Source organism: Aotus nancymaae, unplaced genomic scaffold (assembly GCF_030222135.1).
Source record: "Aotus nancymaae isolate 86718 unplaced genomic scaffold, 86718_ANA_hifiasm-v0.15.2.pri h1tg000025l, whole genome shotgun sequence".
NCBI classification, from domain to species: Eukaryota; Metazoa; Chordata; class Mammalia; order Primates; family Aotidae; genus Aotus; species Aotus nancymaae.
The window spans coordinates 36494896-36514517 of record NW_026988438.1 but is presented as its reverse complement, the minus strand read 5'-3'; the positions used below and the strand labels follow the sequence as shown (position 1 = coordinate 36514517).

The following is a 19622-nucleotide window of genomic DNA, read 5'->3' as shown; positions in this document are numbered from 1 at the left end:
GGGAGGCTGAGGTAGGAGGATCATATGAGCACAAAAGTTTGAGGCTGCAGTGAGCTATGATCATGCTACTGTACTCCAGCCTGCACAACAGAGTAAAACCTTATCTCAAAAAAAGTAGTTATCAACCTTCATGATTTTTGTATCCTCCCCAATCCAGTCATGTCTTACTCCATTTTTGTTACTGTAAAGGAATACCTGAGATTGGGTAATTTATAAAGAAAATAGGTTTTTTTGGCTTATGCTTCTGTAGGCTGTACAAAAAGCATAGCTCCAACATAGTATAGTTGAGAGTTAGACTTAAGTGGCATGTACTTGGCATGTTTATGTTATTAAAAATTGTATCAATTATGTCTTCAGACATTGTAATAGTATGATTTTAAGTGTTTGATGCTTGTGTCTTTTAAATAAAGTTTTTTGCTTTTTAATTTATTTTTGTTGAGACAGAGTCTCATCCTGTTGCCAGACTGGACAGAGAAGTGGTGTGACCTTGGCTCACTATAACCTAAACCTCCCCGGTTCAAGTGATTTTCCTGCCTCAGCCTCCTGGGTAGCTGGGACTACAGGTGTGCATCATCACGCCCAGCTAATGTTTATATTTTTAGTAGAGATGAGGTTTCACTGTGTTGGCCAGGATGGTTTCTATATCTTGACCTTGTGATCCACCTGCCTTGGCCTCCCAAAGTGCTGGGATTCCAGGTGTGAGCCACTGTGCCCAGCCAGTTTTTTGCTTTTTATACAACTCTAACAAGGGATTCAGGGTGCTTCCACAAATGGTGGAAGGTGAAGAGGAGCCAGTGTCTGTAAATTACATGGTGAGAGAGGAAGCAGAGAGAGGAAGAGTTACCAGGTTCTTTTCAATAACCAGTTATCTTAGGAGTGAGTGAGAACTCACTCACTTCCATGAGAATGCACCAAGCCATTTTTAGCGATCTGCCCCTACTGTCTAAACACCTCCTCCCAAGCCCCACTTCCAACATTGGGAGTCAGATTTTAACATGAAATTTGATGGGTGAGATCCAAATGCTATCCATCCAAATCATAGCACACCTTTAGGAGACATTTGACAGTGTTTAGACACATTTTTGCTTGTCACAACTGGAAGTGGTGCTACTGACATCTAGTGTGTACAGGCCAGAAGGGATGTTGGTAAACATCTTACAAGGCACAGGACAGAGGACAGCCCCACTATGGCACTAAATACAGACTCATCTAGTCCCAAATGGCGGTAGTGCTAAGGCTGAGAACATGAAAGCCAAGCCTGGGCAACATGGTGAGACGTTGCCTCTAGAAAAAAAATACAAAAATTAACCCAGGCATGGTGGTGCGTGCCTGTGGTCCCAGCTACCCTGGGGACTGAGGTGGGAGGATCACCTGAGCTTGGGGAGGTCGAGTCTGCAGAGAGCCATGATCGCTCTACTGCACTCCAGCCCTGGTAACAAAGTGAGATCCTGCCTCAAAAAAAAGAAAATGATCAAAAGTACATAAATTTTTCTCTTTTTTATTAAACATCATTCAACTGAAATATAAATATAAAATAGAGTTCAGTATTAAAGATATTATCTAATTTAGTTTTATCTACTTAATAGCACTAATGTCCTTATACATAAAGTAAAAAGTGTGAAATCTTTCTTGGTTGGTAGGAAATACAGATTCCACTATAGTTGAGAGTTAAACTTACATGGCAGGCCCTTGGCATGCTTATGTTAAAAAATTGTACCAATTATGTCTTCAGACATTATAATAGTACGATTTTAAGTATTTGATACTTGTGCCTTAAAAGTTTTTTTTTTTTTTGCTTTTATACCCCTCACCCTCCTTTTTTGGAGATGCAAATAGCATAATGAACTCTGAAGTAAGTTTGAATCTTGGTTCTGTAGTTTATTAGTTTATGTCTTTGGGTACATAGTGGCATAAACACAGCACCTGCGTCATAGGATTGTGAGAATTAAATAAGTTATATATAAAGTACTTGTTGACATATAGTAAGAGCTTAAGTGCTAACTTTTATTCTGATCTGTTCATCTGCTTTATGCTTCATTAAAATGCTAAGTAATTTTGCTTTCTTTTTTCTTTGTAGATTTATGGTGGATTATTTTCTGAAGATAAGTGTTGGTACAGATGCAAAGTAATGAAAATCATCAGTGATGAAAAGGCAGGAAATTAAGTGTTCAGTTTTTTTCGCTTTAAGAAATATTTATTGTGATTCCAAAATTTGACGCTTGCTTAGCTCTTCATTGCTTATTCATAGTAGTGATACCTGGGTTAGTGATTAAAACATAAAAGATATTAACTGCTAAAAAACAAGTCTTTTTATAATTACCTCAGATTATTCAAGAATAGATTACATAATGCGTAGGTTATTTTTGGTAACTAGTTCTTATTACTTCAGGGTTTTTTTTTTTTTTTTTTTTTTTGTTATTGTTGTTTTTGAGACAGAGTCTTTCTCTGTTGCCCAGGCTGGAGTGCAGTGGTATGGTCTTGGCTCACTGCAACCTCCCCCTCTCAGGTTCAAGCTATTCTCTTGCCTCAGCCTCCTGAGTAGCTGGGATTACAGGTGCCCACCACCACACTGGTTAATTTTTATATTTTTAGTAGGGACGGGGTTTCACTGTGTTGGCCGGGCTGGTCTTGAACTCCTGATCTCAGGTGATCGCCTGCCTCAGACTCCAAAAGTGCTGGGATTACAGGAGTGAGCCACTGTGCGCTGTCTACCTTAGTTGTTAATAATTATATTTGATTCTTGCTAATGAGTAGCAAGAACTTTTAGATGTTCATTCTATTAAGCTTTGTGAATAGGAGAAGAACATTTTGATTGATCCTTCTGAAGTTAGGTATATCTTTTACTTAGTTGATGTGAATATTGTTAATAATAATGATTAGCTTGCCACTTTCTTATGCCTGGGTTAAATGTGGTATGTATTCTTTGTGTTAAGCAATTTTTTTCTTTTACATTGTGAATTCATAGAAGATTTTTAAGGGGATTTAGAGAGAGAGAATTCTGAATAGCTGTTTGGTGACAGTTGTATATTTCAGGCTGTGCGAAAGCCTCTCTGTAGGATTTCCTTTAGTATTTTTTCTACACCTGCTTTCTGTACTTATAATATGTATGTTTTCACTGAACCTGGGAAAGTGGTTAAGGATAAAAGAGAAAAACTTAAAAATATATGTGTTTTATGAATTTTTTCCTTGGTGTAATAAGATGTTAAGATACATTAATTTGATTAATGCTTTGAATAGCTTGGTTTAAAAAAAAGTCTCATTGTTTGCTGTCATAGATAATGGTTTATTTTAGTGGAATGGAACTTTCTAATTGACCTTTCTCCCATAATTTGACAACTGGAGATGATATTTTGCATTTGTTTTTCAGTTGGCTTTAATTTTTTAAATTGAAGGGCAACATGATGTTTGATCTTGTAATAAGTATTTTTCTTTTTTACTTTTTAAACAGATGTAGAGCTAGATGTAAGGGTAGTGAATTTGATTAGTTTACGTGGTCTGCCTGGAGTGAGTTTAACTGTATCAAATGAAGTTTGATAACTTTGCCTTTCTTTTCAGATTTTATTCTTTCCAACTTGAAATTGAATTGGATGTTGATTGATTTTAACATTAGGAGAGATAGGAGAGGGCCATAAGCTTCATAGGCTGATATTTATTTAAAATACCAATTGTCTAAAAAAAAAAAGCACCCAAATAAGAAATGATACTATTGGAATTTAACTAGGAGCAAGTAAAGAAATCACTGTAATTCACAGACTGTGGACTTTTTTTTTTTTTTTAATTTTGAAGATACTAGAGATCTGTTTCTGAATGCATTCTGTCATTTTGAGATAAAAATGCTATTTTGATACACAGGTAATTAACACAGCATTAACAGAGAACAGCAAATTGGTCGTTTCTTTAGAAATATTTAAGCTAGGTTTGGTATTAGTATTTGTCTCTTATTTTTTCCAGTGTCTGGTGAGATACATTGACTATGGAAATACTGAAATTCTAAATCGATCTGATATAGTTGAAATTCCTTTGGAGCTGCAATTTTCTAGTGTTGCCAAAAAGTATAAACTCTGGGGACTACAAATTCCTTCTAATCAAGAAGTTACCCAGTTTGATCAGGCAAGTCACAGATTTTAAATATTTTTGCTAACGAAAGTAAAACTCTGTGCTTAGAACAAAATGTAAGTATAGTTAAACCTTACTTTAATATAAAAGTCTGTATGAATTAGTGAAAAATAGGAATTATAATTAGAAAGCAATTATATCTTTATGCTCATCTTTGCTAGGTAAACATTGAACAGATAAGAATGACATACACATATATGTAAGTAGTTTCTTCTGATGTATATGTTTAAAAGGGTAGTCCCTTTTTTTTTTTTTTTTTTGAGACTGTGTCTCCCTCTGTTGCCCAGGCTGAAGTTCAGTAGCATGATCTTGGCTCACTGCAACCTCTGTCTCCTGGGTTCAAGCAATTCTCCTGCGTCAGCCTCCTGAGTAGCTGGGATTACAGACCTGCACCACCAAGCCTGGCTCATTTTTGTATTTTTGGTAGAGACGGGGTTTCACTGTTGACCAGGCTAGTCTGAAACTCCTGACTTCAGGTGATCTTCCCACCTCGACCTCCCAAAGTGCTGGGATTACAAGCGTGAGCCACTGTGCACAGCCAAGGATAGTCTCTTGTATGATGGAGAAAATGATGAATACTATTATTTCTATAATTGTTTTGGGAAAGCATTTATTAAATAAAAGTGATCTTTAACCCAGTCCTGGCCACAAATACCACAAATATGAAATTAATGGGGTTATAATTAATAAGATTTTATCATTTGGCAGAGGCTCATACTGTTTGATGTAGTAATTGGCAGTGGATATTTTGCTCATGTAGCTTCTAGTTTATATTCATTTCCATGAATTTTAGGTTGATAATCTAATTCTGGAACATATCCGATAATTTCAGGGGTAGTCTTACAGGAATCCTACCTCTTTTAAAATCTGTTGTATAGTAATGATTCCTTTGGTGAATGGTAATGCTCGTGAGAGGAAATACTACATTGCAAAGTAATCAGGTTTGTAATTGTTATTTGTAATAGCAGCTCAAGTGGCTCATGTGAAAAACAATTAAATCATTGAAAGCATTATAAAAAATTAAAATTTGGAAATGTATTTGCCTCTGTTTTCCCTTGAGAATCTTGTGGGTGTGTTGGGTATAGTTTTGTCTGCTTTATAGATACTTGTAAGAAAGATTTCTGTACATAAGACTCAGCTTTTATAAACATGAAGTATAGATATTAGAAAATTACACCCTGTGTTTTTGGTTTAAAATCTAAAATTTGTTACTTTCTTCTTTAAATGCTTTGACCAAGGTGGGGGAAGCTTGTTTTGGATTTCTTGCATTTCGTAAGTTTACAAACCTTAGAATATTATCTGCTCTCATTTTATTTTATAAATAGGGAAATTGTAGTCGAGAATAATTAAATGACTTCAAGTCTTGAACCTAAGTAGGAAGGAGCTAGGCCTAGAACACTAGTCTATTGTTCTTTTCATGGTAAGATGCACAGATATATGTTGGTTGAAACACACATGAATCAAGGGGGAAAAGATATTTAAAAAAGTTAATTTTAGAACTGAATGAATAAACTGCTGCTGAGAATGTTTTTGTATGTTTCATAGATTCTTTATTCGTGGTAATGTATATAAACATTTGTATGCATATATATATATATTTTACACACAAAAGATATATATGCATTTTGGTTTTTTATTTGGGATGAAGTCTCGCTGTCACCCAGGCTGGAGTGCAATGATGTGATCTCAGCTTACTGCAGAGGTGTGATAGCGGCTCACTGCAACCTCCACCTCTCGGGTTCAAGTGATTCTCCTGCCTCAGCCTCCTGATAGCTGGAATTTCAGGCGCCCGCCACAATGTCTGGCTATTTTTGTATTTTTATTAGAGACGGAGTTTCATTATGTTGGCCAGGCTGGTCTCAAACTCCTGACCCAAGTGATCTGCCCACCTTGGCCTCCCAAAGTGCTGGGATTTTCAGAATATATAAAGCATAAATTTAAAATTCAGATGTTTAGCCAGCTGCAGTGGAGCCTATACAAGTATTTAGCGCTACTTCATTTTAGCAAGTATGTAATTGGAATACATTCATATGTATATTTGCATATAGCCAACAACAAGGTAAGACCTTTGTATATATAGAGAGATTTTAGAATGAAAATACATGATGCTTGGAAAAAATGCGTAGAAACAAAATAAGGGAAGAGAAACATGTTGATGTAGCTGGTTTATGTTTTCTTTTTTCTTAGGGCAGAACCTTTTTGGGGAGCTTGATTTTTGAAAAGGAAATAAAAATGAAAATTAAAGCAACCTCTCAAGATGGAACAGTTATTGCTCAGGCTGAGTATGGCAGTGTGGATATAGGGGAAGAGGTGTTTAAGAAAGGATTTGCAGAAAAATGCAAACTCACTTCCAGAACTGACATCTGTGAGGAAAACAAATCGGATCCTGGTCAACTTGTTCTAAGGAACCTCAAAAGCCCCATTCCTTTGTGGGGACATAGATCAAACCAGTCAACTTTCAGTAGACCCAAGGGACGTTTAAGTGGGAAGCTGACTCTTGACTTGAAGAATGAAAATGATTCAGGAAATCCTATGACATTTCCAAAGTAAGAATATAGTCTTTACTAATTTCTGATTCATGGTAGAGGTCCCTGTCATAGTAGAATAGAAGTTAATTAAGGCTTAGGCTTTTGGAATCCTTAACTGTGTCAGTGATTTTAAGGGCTGATGCTGATATTTCTGTTTTTCTCAAATATATTCCTATCTGATTTAGCAGGGATATTTTTTCATTAAAAGCTATTTTGAAAGAAAAATAATTCCTGAATTACTTAAAGGTTTACATACCAATTTTTCATGCCAACTCTTTTGAATACACTTATCAAGCTTCTGAATCTGAGTTATTCAGGCAAAGCCAGAATTTCAGATAAGATTTGAAATTTTTCCTATGGCTTTAGGAATATTTTAAAGAGTTTCAGGTAATTACCTTTACTTTTTTTTTTTTTAAAAAACAAAAGTGAGGCTCTTTCTTCTTCTATGAAAACTTTTGATAGAGATTTAATAACAGAGGTTCTAGCTGCTTTCAGAGGGCACTTGCAGCTAACTGACCACTACTCCCTATTCCTCCTCACATTTACTCAGTAGAGATTTAATAACAGAGGTTCTAAGTCAACACATTTGTGGATAATTAACATGGTTAAAAGAGTGGTTTCATGAATGATAAAAGCTTTTGGTTCCTAGGCTCAGAACAAACACAATTAATGAGTTTGATTATTCCAGATAGTTTACTTTTTAGATAATTTTGAATTACCAATTTTAAGCAGAAAGCCAGATTTGATATTCATCTGTATCAAAACATTCTTCTGTATCCTGGTCCAAGCCATGATGCTGTATCTTGGAAGATGTAGCTCTTTGATAGGATCACGTTAATGCTTTAGGAGCCAAACTATCATATAGGGTGGGGGGCTAACAGGGAGGAGGGATTGGAAAAAAAACTAATACAGAAATGCTTTTTACTTTGTTCTCTGTAGTCAATAGTGCTATGAAGAAGGTCGAATATATTTTCTTTGAGAATTAGAGGCATTGTTTTTGAATTACAACTTCAGTTATAAAATCTTGTTTGCATTAAATTATTTTTTAATATTGTGAACTAGGTAAAGATTTTAGTTTTCAAAATTAACGTTCAGATATATTGTGACATAAAAAGCCCACGATGACTTAGATTTGTTATCTCTGTCAGTCTTACGCATTTTGTTTTTAATAAATGAATTTGTTTTTATAGGGAAAGTTTGGCTGTTAGTGACTTTAATTTAGGATCTAATGTCAGCCTGGCAAAAATTAAGCAGGACCAGAAACTGATTGAAGAAAATGAAAAACTTAAAACAGAGAAGGACGCTCTTCTTGAAAGTTATAAGGCATTAGAATTGAAAGTAGAACAGATTGCCCAGGAGCTGCAGGTATGTTCAGTGGCTTAAAGTGAAGAATGTCCAGGTGGGAAATCTGTGTACTTACCTGCTATTTCTTTTTCTGTCACTTTCCTTTCCCTCCCCACCTCATTCTCTCCTTCTTTGCTGATACCTGTATTTGTTTATAGGTGAATATTTTTTCTTACACTCCAGACTAATCGTCTTTGGATTTCATTGGTTGTTTGAAAGTTTAATAATTTCTCATTTACATTTCCCTTTATGTTCTTCTAAAAACTGTTTAAGGGAATTTTGAAACATTCTAAAAGGAGAGACACTTGAATAATTGCATCTCATGTGACCATCACCCAGTTTTTACAATTAAAATACATGGCCAATCTTTTTAAAAATTTATACTTCCTGGATTATTTTAAAACAAGTCCCATTCATATTATTTCATATTCTTCAGTATGTATGACTAATTAAAAAAGTTAAAAAGTCATAACAATACTATTAATACTTAAAAATAAATAATAATTTCTTAATGTTTATATCCAGGCAGTATTCAAATTTGCCATATTGTGTCATGAATGCCACATGATTGTAGCATGTTGATCGTGGTTCTCTCCAATTCAGATCCCAGTTAGACCCATACATTACATTTTGGTTGATGGGTTGATATTTCTCTTAAGTTGCTTTAATCTGCATCCTTGTGTTGCTTAACTTGCTTCTTGATCTCCACGTGTGTCTCCTTTTATGGTAATCAAGTCTCCAGGTTTGCTCAGATCAGGATTGGCTGATCAGACTAGCATGAATCAGATATTTCACATAGTATCAAGCTCTCCCAGTAATTTCAAAGACACAGGTAACAAAGAGGTCTTTGTTCCAGAACAGGTGCAGCAGTCTCTGACCTGGGACTAAAATATCTGCTGTGGCTACTACTGCCAGGCCATCAAACAAGTTCTTTAAACTCTCATAATGATGCTGTCTGTGGCCTTGTGACGAGAGAGGGTAGGGCCTCTCTTAGGTGAGCAGTGTGGGTATGAAGCGGTGGAGAGTGTGTTCTACTCAAGTCTAAGTCTCACAGCAGCATATAGCAGGGCTTTGGGTATTGTCCCAGGTGTGCACAGGGGAGCCTGGCTTTTCTGCCTCTCCTTGGCTGGGCAGCAGCTGTACTCATGTCAGCTTAAACTCAGACTGAAGTTGGGCTACAGCTCAGAATTAAACTCTTAAAAATGACACTTTTGGCGTGTGCCCTGGGATACTGGGGCACCACCCAGGTGAGCAGCATGGTCAAAAAGCTGTGGGGAGTGTAGTCTGATTGCATCTCAGTTTCACAGCAGCCCATTGCAGGGTGGTGGGTATTCTGTAGATAAGCGTTGGGTTGCCTGGTTTCCCTTTTGGTTTTTTACTGGGCTGTGACTGTGGCCGTGTCAGCCTGAACTCAGGCCAAGTGCAGGACTCAGTCCAGCATTGAACTCAGAAAATGGTGCCTTGGGCATGGGGATAGAGAGGGTGGGTGCAGCGTGAGCAAGAAGGTATAAGGAGTGTGATCTACTTATGTCTTGGTCTCAACAGCAGCTTGTAGCAGGGTAGCAAGTATTCTCCTGGGGGTGCATGGCCATGCTTATTCTCCCTCTTTTTTTCTTTCTTCGAGAAGTATAGTGGCTGTAGCCATGTCTATAGGTCCCTGGTATCTAAACTCTTAAAGTGGCTCCCTGCTGAGGCTGCTCCAGACTTGGATGCCTATGGGATTCTGTGTGGACTCTTTTTCTGGAACAATGTCTCTGTGTGATCTTTAGGCAACTCCATATATGAGGTACCAGGCTCTAGTCAATTGAGAGTTTCTCCTGTAGCCAATGTTGTAAAAGCTTGTTTCAGAGCTCTGGGGATTTTTCTGTTTCCTTGCATACAGTAGCCTTTCTGGGCTCTCAGCTGGTTTCCAGTTGGGCATGCTTCCCTGAACCCTCTCCTTTCTTACTTCTGAGGCTTTTTATCTCTTCTCTGGTGATTCTTAGACAGTCTCTTCAGAATGTGTCTACTTACTATTCTGGTTTTTCCCTCTGGAGAAGGCACACTACTACCTTACCTGGTTGGCCATCTTGATTATTTTCTCCCTCACTCATTGTTTATCATTGTGGTTTGATGGATTTCTGTGGTGGGAATGTTTGATTCCTTTCTTGTTTTTACTCGTGTGTTTGTTCTACCCTGTGGGTTTTATACTTTCATGTGTTTTTATGATCGCAGATTGTCATCCTTTTCACTTCCAGGTATTGGCCCCCCTTAAGCATCTCTTGTAGGGGTCGTCTAGTGCTGATGAGTTCCCTCAGCTTTTGCTTGGCTGGGAAAGACTACTACTTCATTTATGAAAGACCACTTTGCTGGATATAGTATTCCTGACTAGCAGTTTCCTCTTAGTACTTTGAATGTATCATTTCATTCTCTACTGTGAGGATTTTACTGAGAAATTTAGTGTTAGTCTGATAGGGTTTCCTTATAATTGATGACATGCCTTTTTCCTTCTGTTTTTAAAATAACTCTTCCTCTTAATATTTGACAGTTTGACTATAATATGATGTGGAGAAGACCTTTACAGATTTTATCTGTTTGGGCATCTGTGAACTTCTTTTATTTGAATGTCTAAATCTCTTGCTAGACTTGGGAAGTTTTCAGCTGTTTCTTTGTTAAATACAAAGTGGTTTTGATGCTTTTTTTTCTCTTTTTCTGCGACATTGAAAATTCAAATATCTATTTACATTATGGTGTCTCATATGTCTTCTAGGCTTTTTTCATTATTTTTTGTTCTTTTTTCTCTATTTTTGATTGGGTTAGTTCAAAAGTCTTGTCTTCAAGTTCTGACATTCTTTCTTCTGTTAGATCTAGTATATTTTTTTTGTTGTTTGTTTTGTTTTGAGGCAGGGTTTTGGTTTTTCATCCAGCCTGGAGTGCAGTGGCATGATCACAGCTCACTGCAGCCTCCAATGTCTGGGCTCAATTGATCCTCCTGTCTCAGCTTCCTGCATAGTTGGGATTCTAGGTGTATGCCACCATGCTGAGCTAATATTTTAAATTTTTATTAGAGATGAGGTCTTGTTATGCTGACCAGGCTCTTCTCAAACCCCTGAGATCAAGTGATCTTCCTGCCTCAGCCTCCCGAAATGTTGGGATTACAGGGGTGAGCTACCATGCCAGTCCTAGATCTAGTATATTATTGAAGCTTTAGAATGTATTTTGTATTTCATTCGGTGAATCCTTTAGTTGTAGGATTTCTGTTTGGTTCTTTTTATGATATCTATTTGGTAAATTTGTCATTTATAATCTGAATTGTTTTTCTGATTCCTTTATATTATTTTTCAGAATTATCTTTTATCTCACTGAGCTTCTTTAAAATTAGTATTTTGAATTTTTAATCTGGAATTTCAAAGATTTCTTTTTGGTTATGATCTGTTGGTGGAGAATTATTAACTTCTTTGGGTTACCATATTTTCTTGTGTTTTTATGTTTCTTTTGTATGTTTGTGCATTGGGTATAACAGTTGCTTCTTCCAGTGTTTTGGAAATAATTTTGTAGGGGAGTACCTTTTCCTGAAGATGGACCTATGGTGTTGGTTCGGTAGGGCCCTTTGGCTTCAGTTCTGTGTTTATGCAGTAGTATAGTCTTTGTATGATTCCTCTGGATGTAAACAGTCGATGGTGTTTGTGATTTCCTCAATGGCTTAGGGTATGGTTGTTAGTGGGGACTGTGGAGAAGTTTTTCTGGGTACAGGAATGCCACGTTTGCTAGTCCTCAGGCCACAATGGTGGCAGTGCCAGGGCAAGTATGCTTGTTCTTGGTTTCCAGGGCAGCATATGCTGGCACTACTGTTAGTGAGCCCAGGTTGGCCAATGCTTGGGTTTCCAGGAGTCTTGCTTGGGTGCCAGTAGTGGGAGTGGTGGGTCAGATGTGTGAGTGGGTTCTTAGGCTCCTAGGCAATGGGCACAATGTGGGTGATAGTAGCAGTGGCTGGACAAGCCTGTGGTTTCCAAGTGGTCTACACTGGTATTGGTGCTGGCTGTGATGTGCTGGGTGGGTCGTTCAGGCCCACAGGTAGCACATGCAAATGGATACCAAATGAATGTGTTGGTAGTGACAGCTTGGGTAGGCCTAAACTTGGGCCCTTGGGAGGAGTATTCAAGTACTGTGGTGGACTGGACTGGGTGATACTCAAGGCCTTGGGTGGTGTGCTCAGGCACTGGTGAGGGAGTATAAGCTGAGTTGAGTTTCCTCAGGTCCAGATGGTGTGTGCAGACTCTGATTGTGGTAGGCAGGTGCTGGATGATGCCCAGGTTTCCAATGGAATTCTTGAATAGGGGTGGCAGTGGTTGCTTTGCAACCCAACTACTGGGGAGGGTGAGGTTACTTTCAGTGGTAGCAGATGTATGGAGGTGACTGGTGAACACGTAATTTGCTTTTTACATTTGTTCCAGTGGTGGCAGTTTGCAAGGGCAGCAGCTACAGGTGGGAAAGTTTGTCCTTTGGATGTGTGAAAATGTGCAGCAGCTTTACTGTTTAGGGCAGCAGGGTCACTGTAAATGGCTCACAGTTTGATGCTGGTGGCAGCAGCAGCTAGCGTTGTCTGAGGTTATAGGTTGGGTAGCCCTCCCTTGGGTCATGTGAAGATGCATGGCTGCCACTCTGCTGGTGGGGTTGGGGTTCCTGCCAGTGGCTTGCAGTTTGGCCTCACCTGTGGCAGCAGCTAACAGCAACAGTGGTTGTGGGACAGGAGAGCCTTTTCTCTGGGTCTGTGAAAATGCATGGTTGCCCTGTTGTTTCCTTGGGGGTAGAGTGTCTGCTAGTGGCTTATGTTTTGGTTCTGTGGCAGCAGCAGCCAGTCATGGTGGTAGCTGCAAATGGGATAGCATTTCCTCATGGTCATCAATATGCATGGCTGTTCCTCTGCTTTGGGGAACATGGTTGCTGCCAGTGGCTCCTACCTCTTCCCTGGTGTTTCCTGCAGTGGTGGCTGTGGGCCAGAGATGTCAGTTTTGCTTCAGGGTTGTGGAGTTGTAAGGGATGTTGGGCCCTAGACCAGGATGTGCACGCAAAATGGCATCATGTTGTAGTTGTTTAAAATTGGGGGGTGGGTGTATGGGACACAACCTGAGCTCCCTCTGGGGAGCAATGTAGTAGTGTAGTCTCTGGGCAGCTCTCTGTGTCTCAGAGCTCATGAAGATCAAGGGTTCCTTTTGTGGCTAGGATTGCAGGAGTTTGCAATGAGAATGTGGGCCACTGAGGGTCTCTCATTTACCCTTTCTATGCATTGAAGAGCCTGTCCAGGCTCCTGGCCAAGAAGCCTGCTTCTCTTCTTTTTCCTTCGTTGCTTTATGTGTTTACTGTCACTTCTTTGTTGAAGTCCCATGTTCTCTCTTTGGTGATGTATTTGAAGTGTAATTATCTACTTGCTATTTTGGCTCTTTTTTCAGGTGGAGGAAAATACCAATGGCCTCTAGAGAGACATCTTGAAGCCCCTCTCTGAAATAATTTATTCTAATAAACATGTGTTTTTATGTGTTATATTTATTATATACTGTATCTTTACAATAAAGTAAACTAGAGAAAGGAAAATACTATTAAAATCATAAGGAAGAAGAAATGTATTTACTGAGTTTTAGTTCTCATTGTTTTCATGTTGAGTGGGCTGAGGAGGAAGAGCATGGGTTGGTCTTGTCTCACAGGTGACAGATGGAAGAAGTAGAGGGGTAAATAAGTTAATTTTAACTTAATATTATTTAATTTTAAAATAAGTTAAAATTATTTAACTTATTAACTTATTTAAAAATAAGTTAAAATTATTTTAAAAGAAATTAAAATTTTTACTTTTTTTTTTTGTCCATAAGTTATACCAGGTGTACTAGGCAGGCACACCTTGTGTAACTTACTGAGAAAAATCTGTAAGTGGACCTTTGCAATTCAGACCTGTGTTGTTCAAGCATTAAGTATATTTCTTTTTATACATTGTTGGATTGAATTCTCTAATTTTTTGGAAGGTTTTTGCAAAAATATCCATGACATATATTGGTTTTTGGCTTTCTCTTTTTGTAATGTTGTTTTCTGGTTTCAGTATTAGCGTGATTCTGGCCTGATGGAATGAGTTTGGAAGTATTTCCTCTGCTTCTATTCGATGACAGAGAATTGGTATAGTTTTTTCCTTAAATGTTTGGTACAGTTTACCAGTGAAGTTACATAGGCCTGACGCTTTCTGTTTTGGATGGTTATTAATGGTTGATTGAATTTTAAAAATAGAAATAAGCCTGTTCAGATTATTTATTTTTGTACAAGTTTTGGCAGATTATGTCTTTCAAAGAATTAGTTCATTTAAGTCGTCGCATTTGTGGGCCTTGAATTGTTCATAGTATTTTAAAGTTTTAGTTTCCAATGGATCTGTACTGATGACTTCTCTTTCATTTCTGATACTGGCAATTTGTGTTCTCTGTCTTATTTTTCTTAATTAGCCTGGTTATAGTGTTACCAGTTTTATTCATCTTTTCGAAGTATCAAGTTTTGGTTTGTCGATTTTCTCTGTTGATTTCCTGTTTTCAAATTGATTGATTTATGCTTTTCTGTTTTTGCATATTTAAGATTTAATTTGCTGTTCTTTGTTGTTTCCTAAGGAGCAAACTTAGATTATTAAAATTAGTTTCTTTTTCATTTGTAATATATGCGTTTCAATGCTATAAATTTTTGTCTATGCACTGCTTGTACTATGTTCTGTGAATTCTGGCAAATTGTATTTTTATATTTATTTTTAAATTTTTCATGCTGCTTTGACTCATGTGTTATGAGTAATGTGTTGTTTAAACCTTACATGTTTTGAGATTTTTTTTTCAATTATCTTTCTGTTACTGATTTCTAGCTTATTCTGCTGTGTTCTGAAAGCAGACATTGTATGGTTTCTATTCTTTGAACTCTATTAAGATGTATTTTGGTGAATCTTCCATGTGATCTTGACAGGAATGTATATTCTGCTGCTGTTGGATGAAGTATAGTTCACTCTTGAACAAACATGAGTTTGAACTACATGAGTCTACTTATATGTGGATGACTTAGGCTGGGCATGGTGGCTCACATCTGTAATCCCAGCACTTTGGGAGGCTGAGGCGGGCGGATCACCTGAAGTCAGGAGTTCAAGACCAGCCTGACCAACATGATGAAACCCTGTCTCTATTAAAAAAAAAAAGAAAAAAAAAAAGAAAATTACTATATGTGGATGACGTAAATAAAAGTTACATCAGTTATGCTTGCCCCTCCTGCCTCCCCTTCTACCTCCTCCACCTCCTCCATCTCTGCGATCTGTGAGATAGCAAGACCAACCTCTCCTCTTCTTCCCTGTCCTCAGCCTGCTCAATGTGAAGATGATGTAGGATGAAGATCTTAATGATGATCCACTTCCATTTAATAAATAGTAAATATCTCTTCTCTTCTTTGTGTGTTTCTTAATAACATTTTCTTTTTTCTTGCTTACTTTACTGTGAAAATAAAGTATATAATGCATATAATATACAAAATACTTGCTGATTGATGGCTTGTGTTATCAGTAAAGCTTCTGATCAGCAGTAGGCTATTAGTAATTAGGTTTCTGTGGAATCAAAAGTTATACATAGATTTTCAAGAGTGGGGGCGTTTGCATCCATAACACTTGCTTTGTTCAAGAGTCAGCTGCAGTCTATAGATGTTAATTATTAACTATAGACTATTGATGTTAATTATATCCAATTTATTGATGTTGAGTTCAAATGTATCTTTACTGATTTTTCCATGCTGGATCTGTCCACTTCTGATAGAGGGATATTGAAGTCTCTTATCTATAATATTAGATTTATTTACTTCTCCTTGCAGTTCTGTTAGTTTTTGAGTCATATATTTTGATGCTCTATCATTAGACACATATAGAGAATGACTCCTTTGTCATTGTTTAGTGTTCCTCTTTATCCCTGAAAACTTTTCTTGCTTTGAAGTCTACTCTGTGTGAAATTAGTATAGCTGCTAGTGTTTAGTACCTGTGTTAATTTGTTTCCCTTTGATTAGTGTTAGCATGGTACATTTTTCTTCATCTGTCTAATTTTTATTTTATTTATTTTTTGAGATAGGGTCTTCTTCTGTCACCCAGACTAGAGTGCAGCAGTACAGCCATGGCTCATTGCAACCTTGAACTCATGAGCTCAAGTTGTCCTTCTCCTGCCCGAGCCTTCTGAGTAGCTCGTACTATGGGCATGCACACCATGCCTGACAATTTTTTTTAAGAAATGGATTTTGACATGTTTTTCAGACTGGTCTTGAACTCTTGGTCTTTAGCAGTTTTCCAGTCTCAGACTCCCAAAGTGTTGGGATGATGGGGGTGAGGCATTATGCCCCATTTACTTTTAATCCGTAGGTATCTTTATATTTAAAGTAGGTTCTGGTAGACAGTGTATATTTGAATCTTGCTTTTTCCTTTTTTGCTTTTTATTTTATTTCATTTCATTTCATTTTATTTTAAGTTGAGGATACACGTGCAGGACGTGTAGGTTTGTTACATAAATAATTGTGTCCCATGGTGATTTGCTGCACCTATACACCCACCACCTAGGTATGGAGCCCCATGTGCATTAGCCATTTATCCAGATCCTTTTGTTTTTTAATTGTATTTTAGGTTTTGGGGTACATGTGGAGAACATGCAAAATTGTTGCATAGGTACACACATGGCAGTGTGATTTGCTGCCTTCCTCCCCTTCACCTATATCTGGCATTTCTCCCTATGCTATCTCTCCCCACCTCCCCACCCCTTGCTGTCCCTCCCCTATTTCCCCCCAACAGACCCAGTGTGTAGTGCTCCCCTCCCTGTGTCCATGTGTTCTCATTGTTCAACACCCACCTATGAGTGAGAACATGCGGTGTTTGATTTTCTGTTCTCGTGTCAGTTTGCTGAGAATGATGGTTTCCAGGTTCATCCATGTCCCTACAAAGGACATGAACTCATCGTTTTTGATGGCTGCATAATATTCCATGGTGTATATGTGCCACATTTTCCCTGTCCAGTCTGTCATCGATGGGCATTTGGGTTGGTTCCAGGTCTTTGCTATTGTAAACTGTGCTGCAATGAACATTCATGTGCATGTGTCCTTATAGTAGAATGACTTATAATCCTTTGGCTAGATACCCAGTAATGGGATTGCTGGGTCAAATGGAATTTCTATTTCTAGGTCCTTGAGGAATCGCCACTCTGTCTTCCACAATGGTTGAACCAATTTACACTCCCACCAACAGTGTAAAAGTGTTCCTATTTCTCCACATCCTCTCCAGCATCTGTTGTCTCCAGATTTTTTAATGATTGCTGTTCTGACTGGCGTGAGATGGTATCTCAATATAGTTTTGATTTGCGTTTCTCTAATGACCAGTGATGATGAGCATTTTTTCATATGCTTGTTGGCCTCATGTATGTCTTCTTTTGTAAAGTATCTGTTCATATCCTTTGCCCATTTTTGAATGGGCTTGTTTGTTTTTTTCTTGTAAATCTGTTTTAGTTCATTGTAAATTCTGGATATCAGCCCTTTGTCAGATGGGTAGGCTGCAAAAATTTTTTCCTGTTCTGTTGGTTGCTGATTCACTCTATTGACTGTTTCTTTTGCCGTGCAGAAGCTGTGGAGTTTGATTAGGTCCCATTTGTCTATTTTGGCTTTTGTTGCCAATGCTTTTGGTGTTTTGGTCATGAAGTCCTTGCCTACGCCTATGTCCTGAATGGTTTTGCCTAGGTTTTCTTCTAGGGTTTTTATGGTGTTAGGTCTTATGTTTAAGTCTTCAATCCATCTGGAGTTAATTTTAGTGTAAGGTGTCAGGAAGGCGTCCCATTTCTGCTTTCTGCACATGGCTAGCCAGTTTTCCCAACACCACTTATTAAACAGGGAATCCTTTCCCCATTGCTTGTTTTTGTCAGGTTTGTCAAAGATCGGATGGTTGTAGATATGTTGTGTTGCCTCCGACGCCTCTGTTCTGTTCCATTCGTCTATATCTCTGTTTTGGCACCAGTACCATGCTGTTTTGATTACTGTACCCTTGTAGTATAGTTTGATGTTCGGTAGTGTGATGCCTCCTGCTTTGTTCTTTTTGCTTAGAATTGACTTGGCTATGCGGGCTCTTTTGGTTCTATATGAAGTTTAAGGTGGTTTTTTCCAGTTCTGTGAAGAAGGTCATTGGTAGCTTGATGGGGATAGCGTTGAATCTGTAAATTACTTTGGGCAGTATGACCATTTTCATGATATTGATTCTTCCTAACCATGAACATGGAATGTTTCTCCATCTCTTTGTGTCCTCCCTTATTTCGTTGAGCAGTGGTTTGTAGTTCTCCTTGAAGAGGTCCTTTACATTCCTTGTTAGTTGTATTCCTAGGTATTTTATTCTCTTTGTAGCAATTGTGAATGGCAGTTCGTTCTTGATTTGGCTCTCTTTAAGCCTGTTATTGGTGTATAGGAATGCTTGTGATTTTTGCACATTGATTTTGTATCCTGAGACTTTGCTGAAGTTGCTTATCAGTTTCAGGAGATTTTGGGCTGAGATGATGGGGTCTTCTAGATATACAATCATGTCGTCTGCAAATAGAGATAATTTGACTTCCTCCTTTCCTATTTGAATACCCTTTATTTCTTTTTCTTGCCTGATTGCTCTGGCTAGAACTTCCAGTATTATATTGAATAGGAGTGGTGAGAGAGGGCATCCTTGTCTAGTGCCAGATTTCAAAGGGAATGCTTTCAGTTTTTGCCCATTCAGTATGATATTGGCTGTTGGTTTGTTGTAAATAGCTTTTATTATTTTGAGATACGTTCTGTCAATACCTAGTTTATTGAAGTTTTTTAACATAAAGGGCTGTTGAATTTTGTCAAAGACCTTCTCTGCATCAATTGAGGTAATCATGTGGTTTTTGTCTTTGGTTCTGTTTATGTGGTGAATTACATTTATAGACTTGCGTATGTTGAACCAGCGTTGAATCCCTGGGATGAATCCTTCTTGATCATGGTGGATAAGCTCTTTGATGTGCTGTTGCAGTCGGCTTGCCATTATTTTATTGAGTATTTTTGCATCTATGTTCGACATGGATATTGGCCTATAGGTTTCTTTTCTTGTTGAGTCTCTGCTGGGTTTTGGTATCAGAATGATGTTGGTCTCATAAAATGATTTGAGAAGGATTCCCTCTTTTTGGATTATTTGGAATAGTTTCAGAAGGAATGGTACCAGCTCCTGTTTGTATGTCTGGTAGAATTCGGCTGTGAACTGATCTGGACCTGGGCTTTTTTTGGGTGGTAGGCTGTTAATTGCTGCCTCGACTTCAGACCTTGTTATTGGTCCATTCAGGGTTTTGACTTCTTCCTGGTTTAGGCTTGGGAGGATACAAGTGTCCAGGAATTTATCCATTTCTTCCAGGTTTACTAGTTTATGTGCATAGAGTTGTTTGTAATAATCTCTGATGATGGTATGAGTTTCTGTGGAGTCTGTGGTGATATCCCCTTTATCGTTTTTTATTGCATCTATTTGGTTATTCTCTCTTTTCTTTTTTATTAATCTGGCTAGTGGTCTATTTTGTTGATCTTTTCAAAAAACCAGCTCCTGGATTTATTGATTTTTTGAAGGGTTTTTCGTGTCTCTATCTCCTTCAGTTC

The 19622-nt window shown here is 38.0% G+C and overlaps 1 protein-coding gene across 1 annotated transcript in view; it reads left to right on the top strand.

Moving 5' to 3' along the window:
* Nucleotides 1–19622, top strand: part of STK31 (serine/threonine kinase 31) — a 138238-nt gene that overhangs the window by 16773 nt on the left and 101843 nt on the right. Inside the window, exons 4-7 of the mRNA XM_012447846.2 lie at nt 2078–2152; nt 3952–4110; nt 6304–6662; nt 7835–8009. Of these exons, the coding sequence (XP_012303269.1) occupies nt 2078–2152; nt 3952–4110; nt 6304–6662; nt 7835–8009 (768 nt within the window). The remainder of the gene's footprint in view (nt 1–2077; nt 2153–3951; nt 4111–6303; nt 6663–7834; nt 8010–19622) is intronic.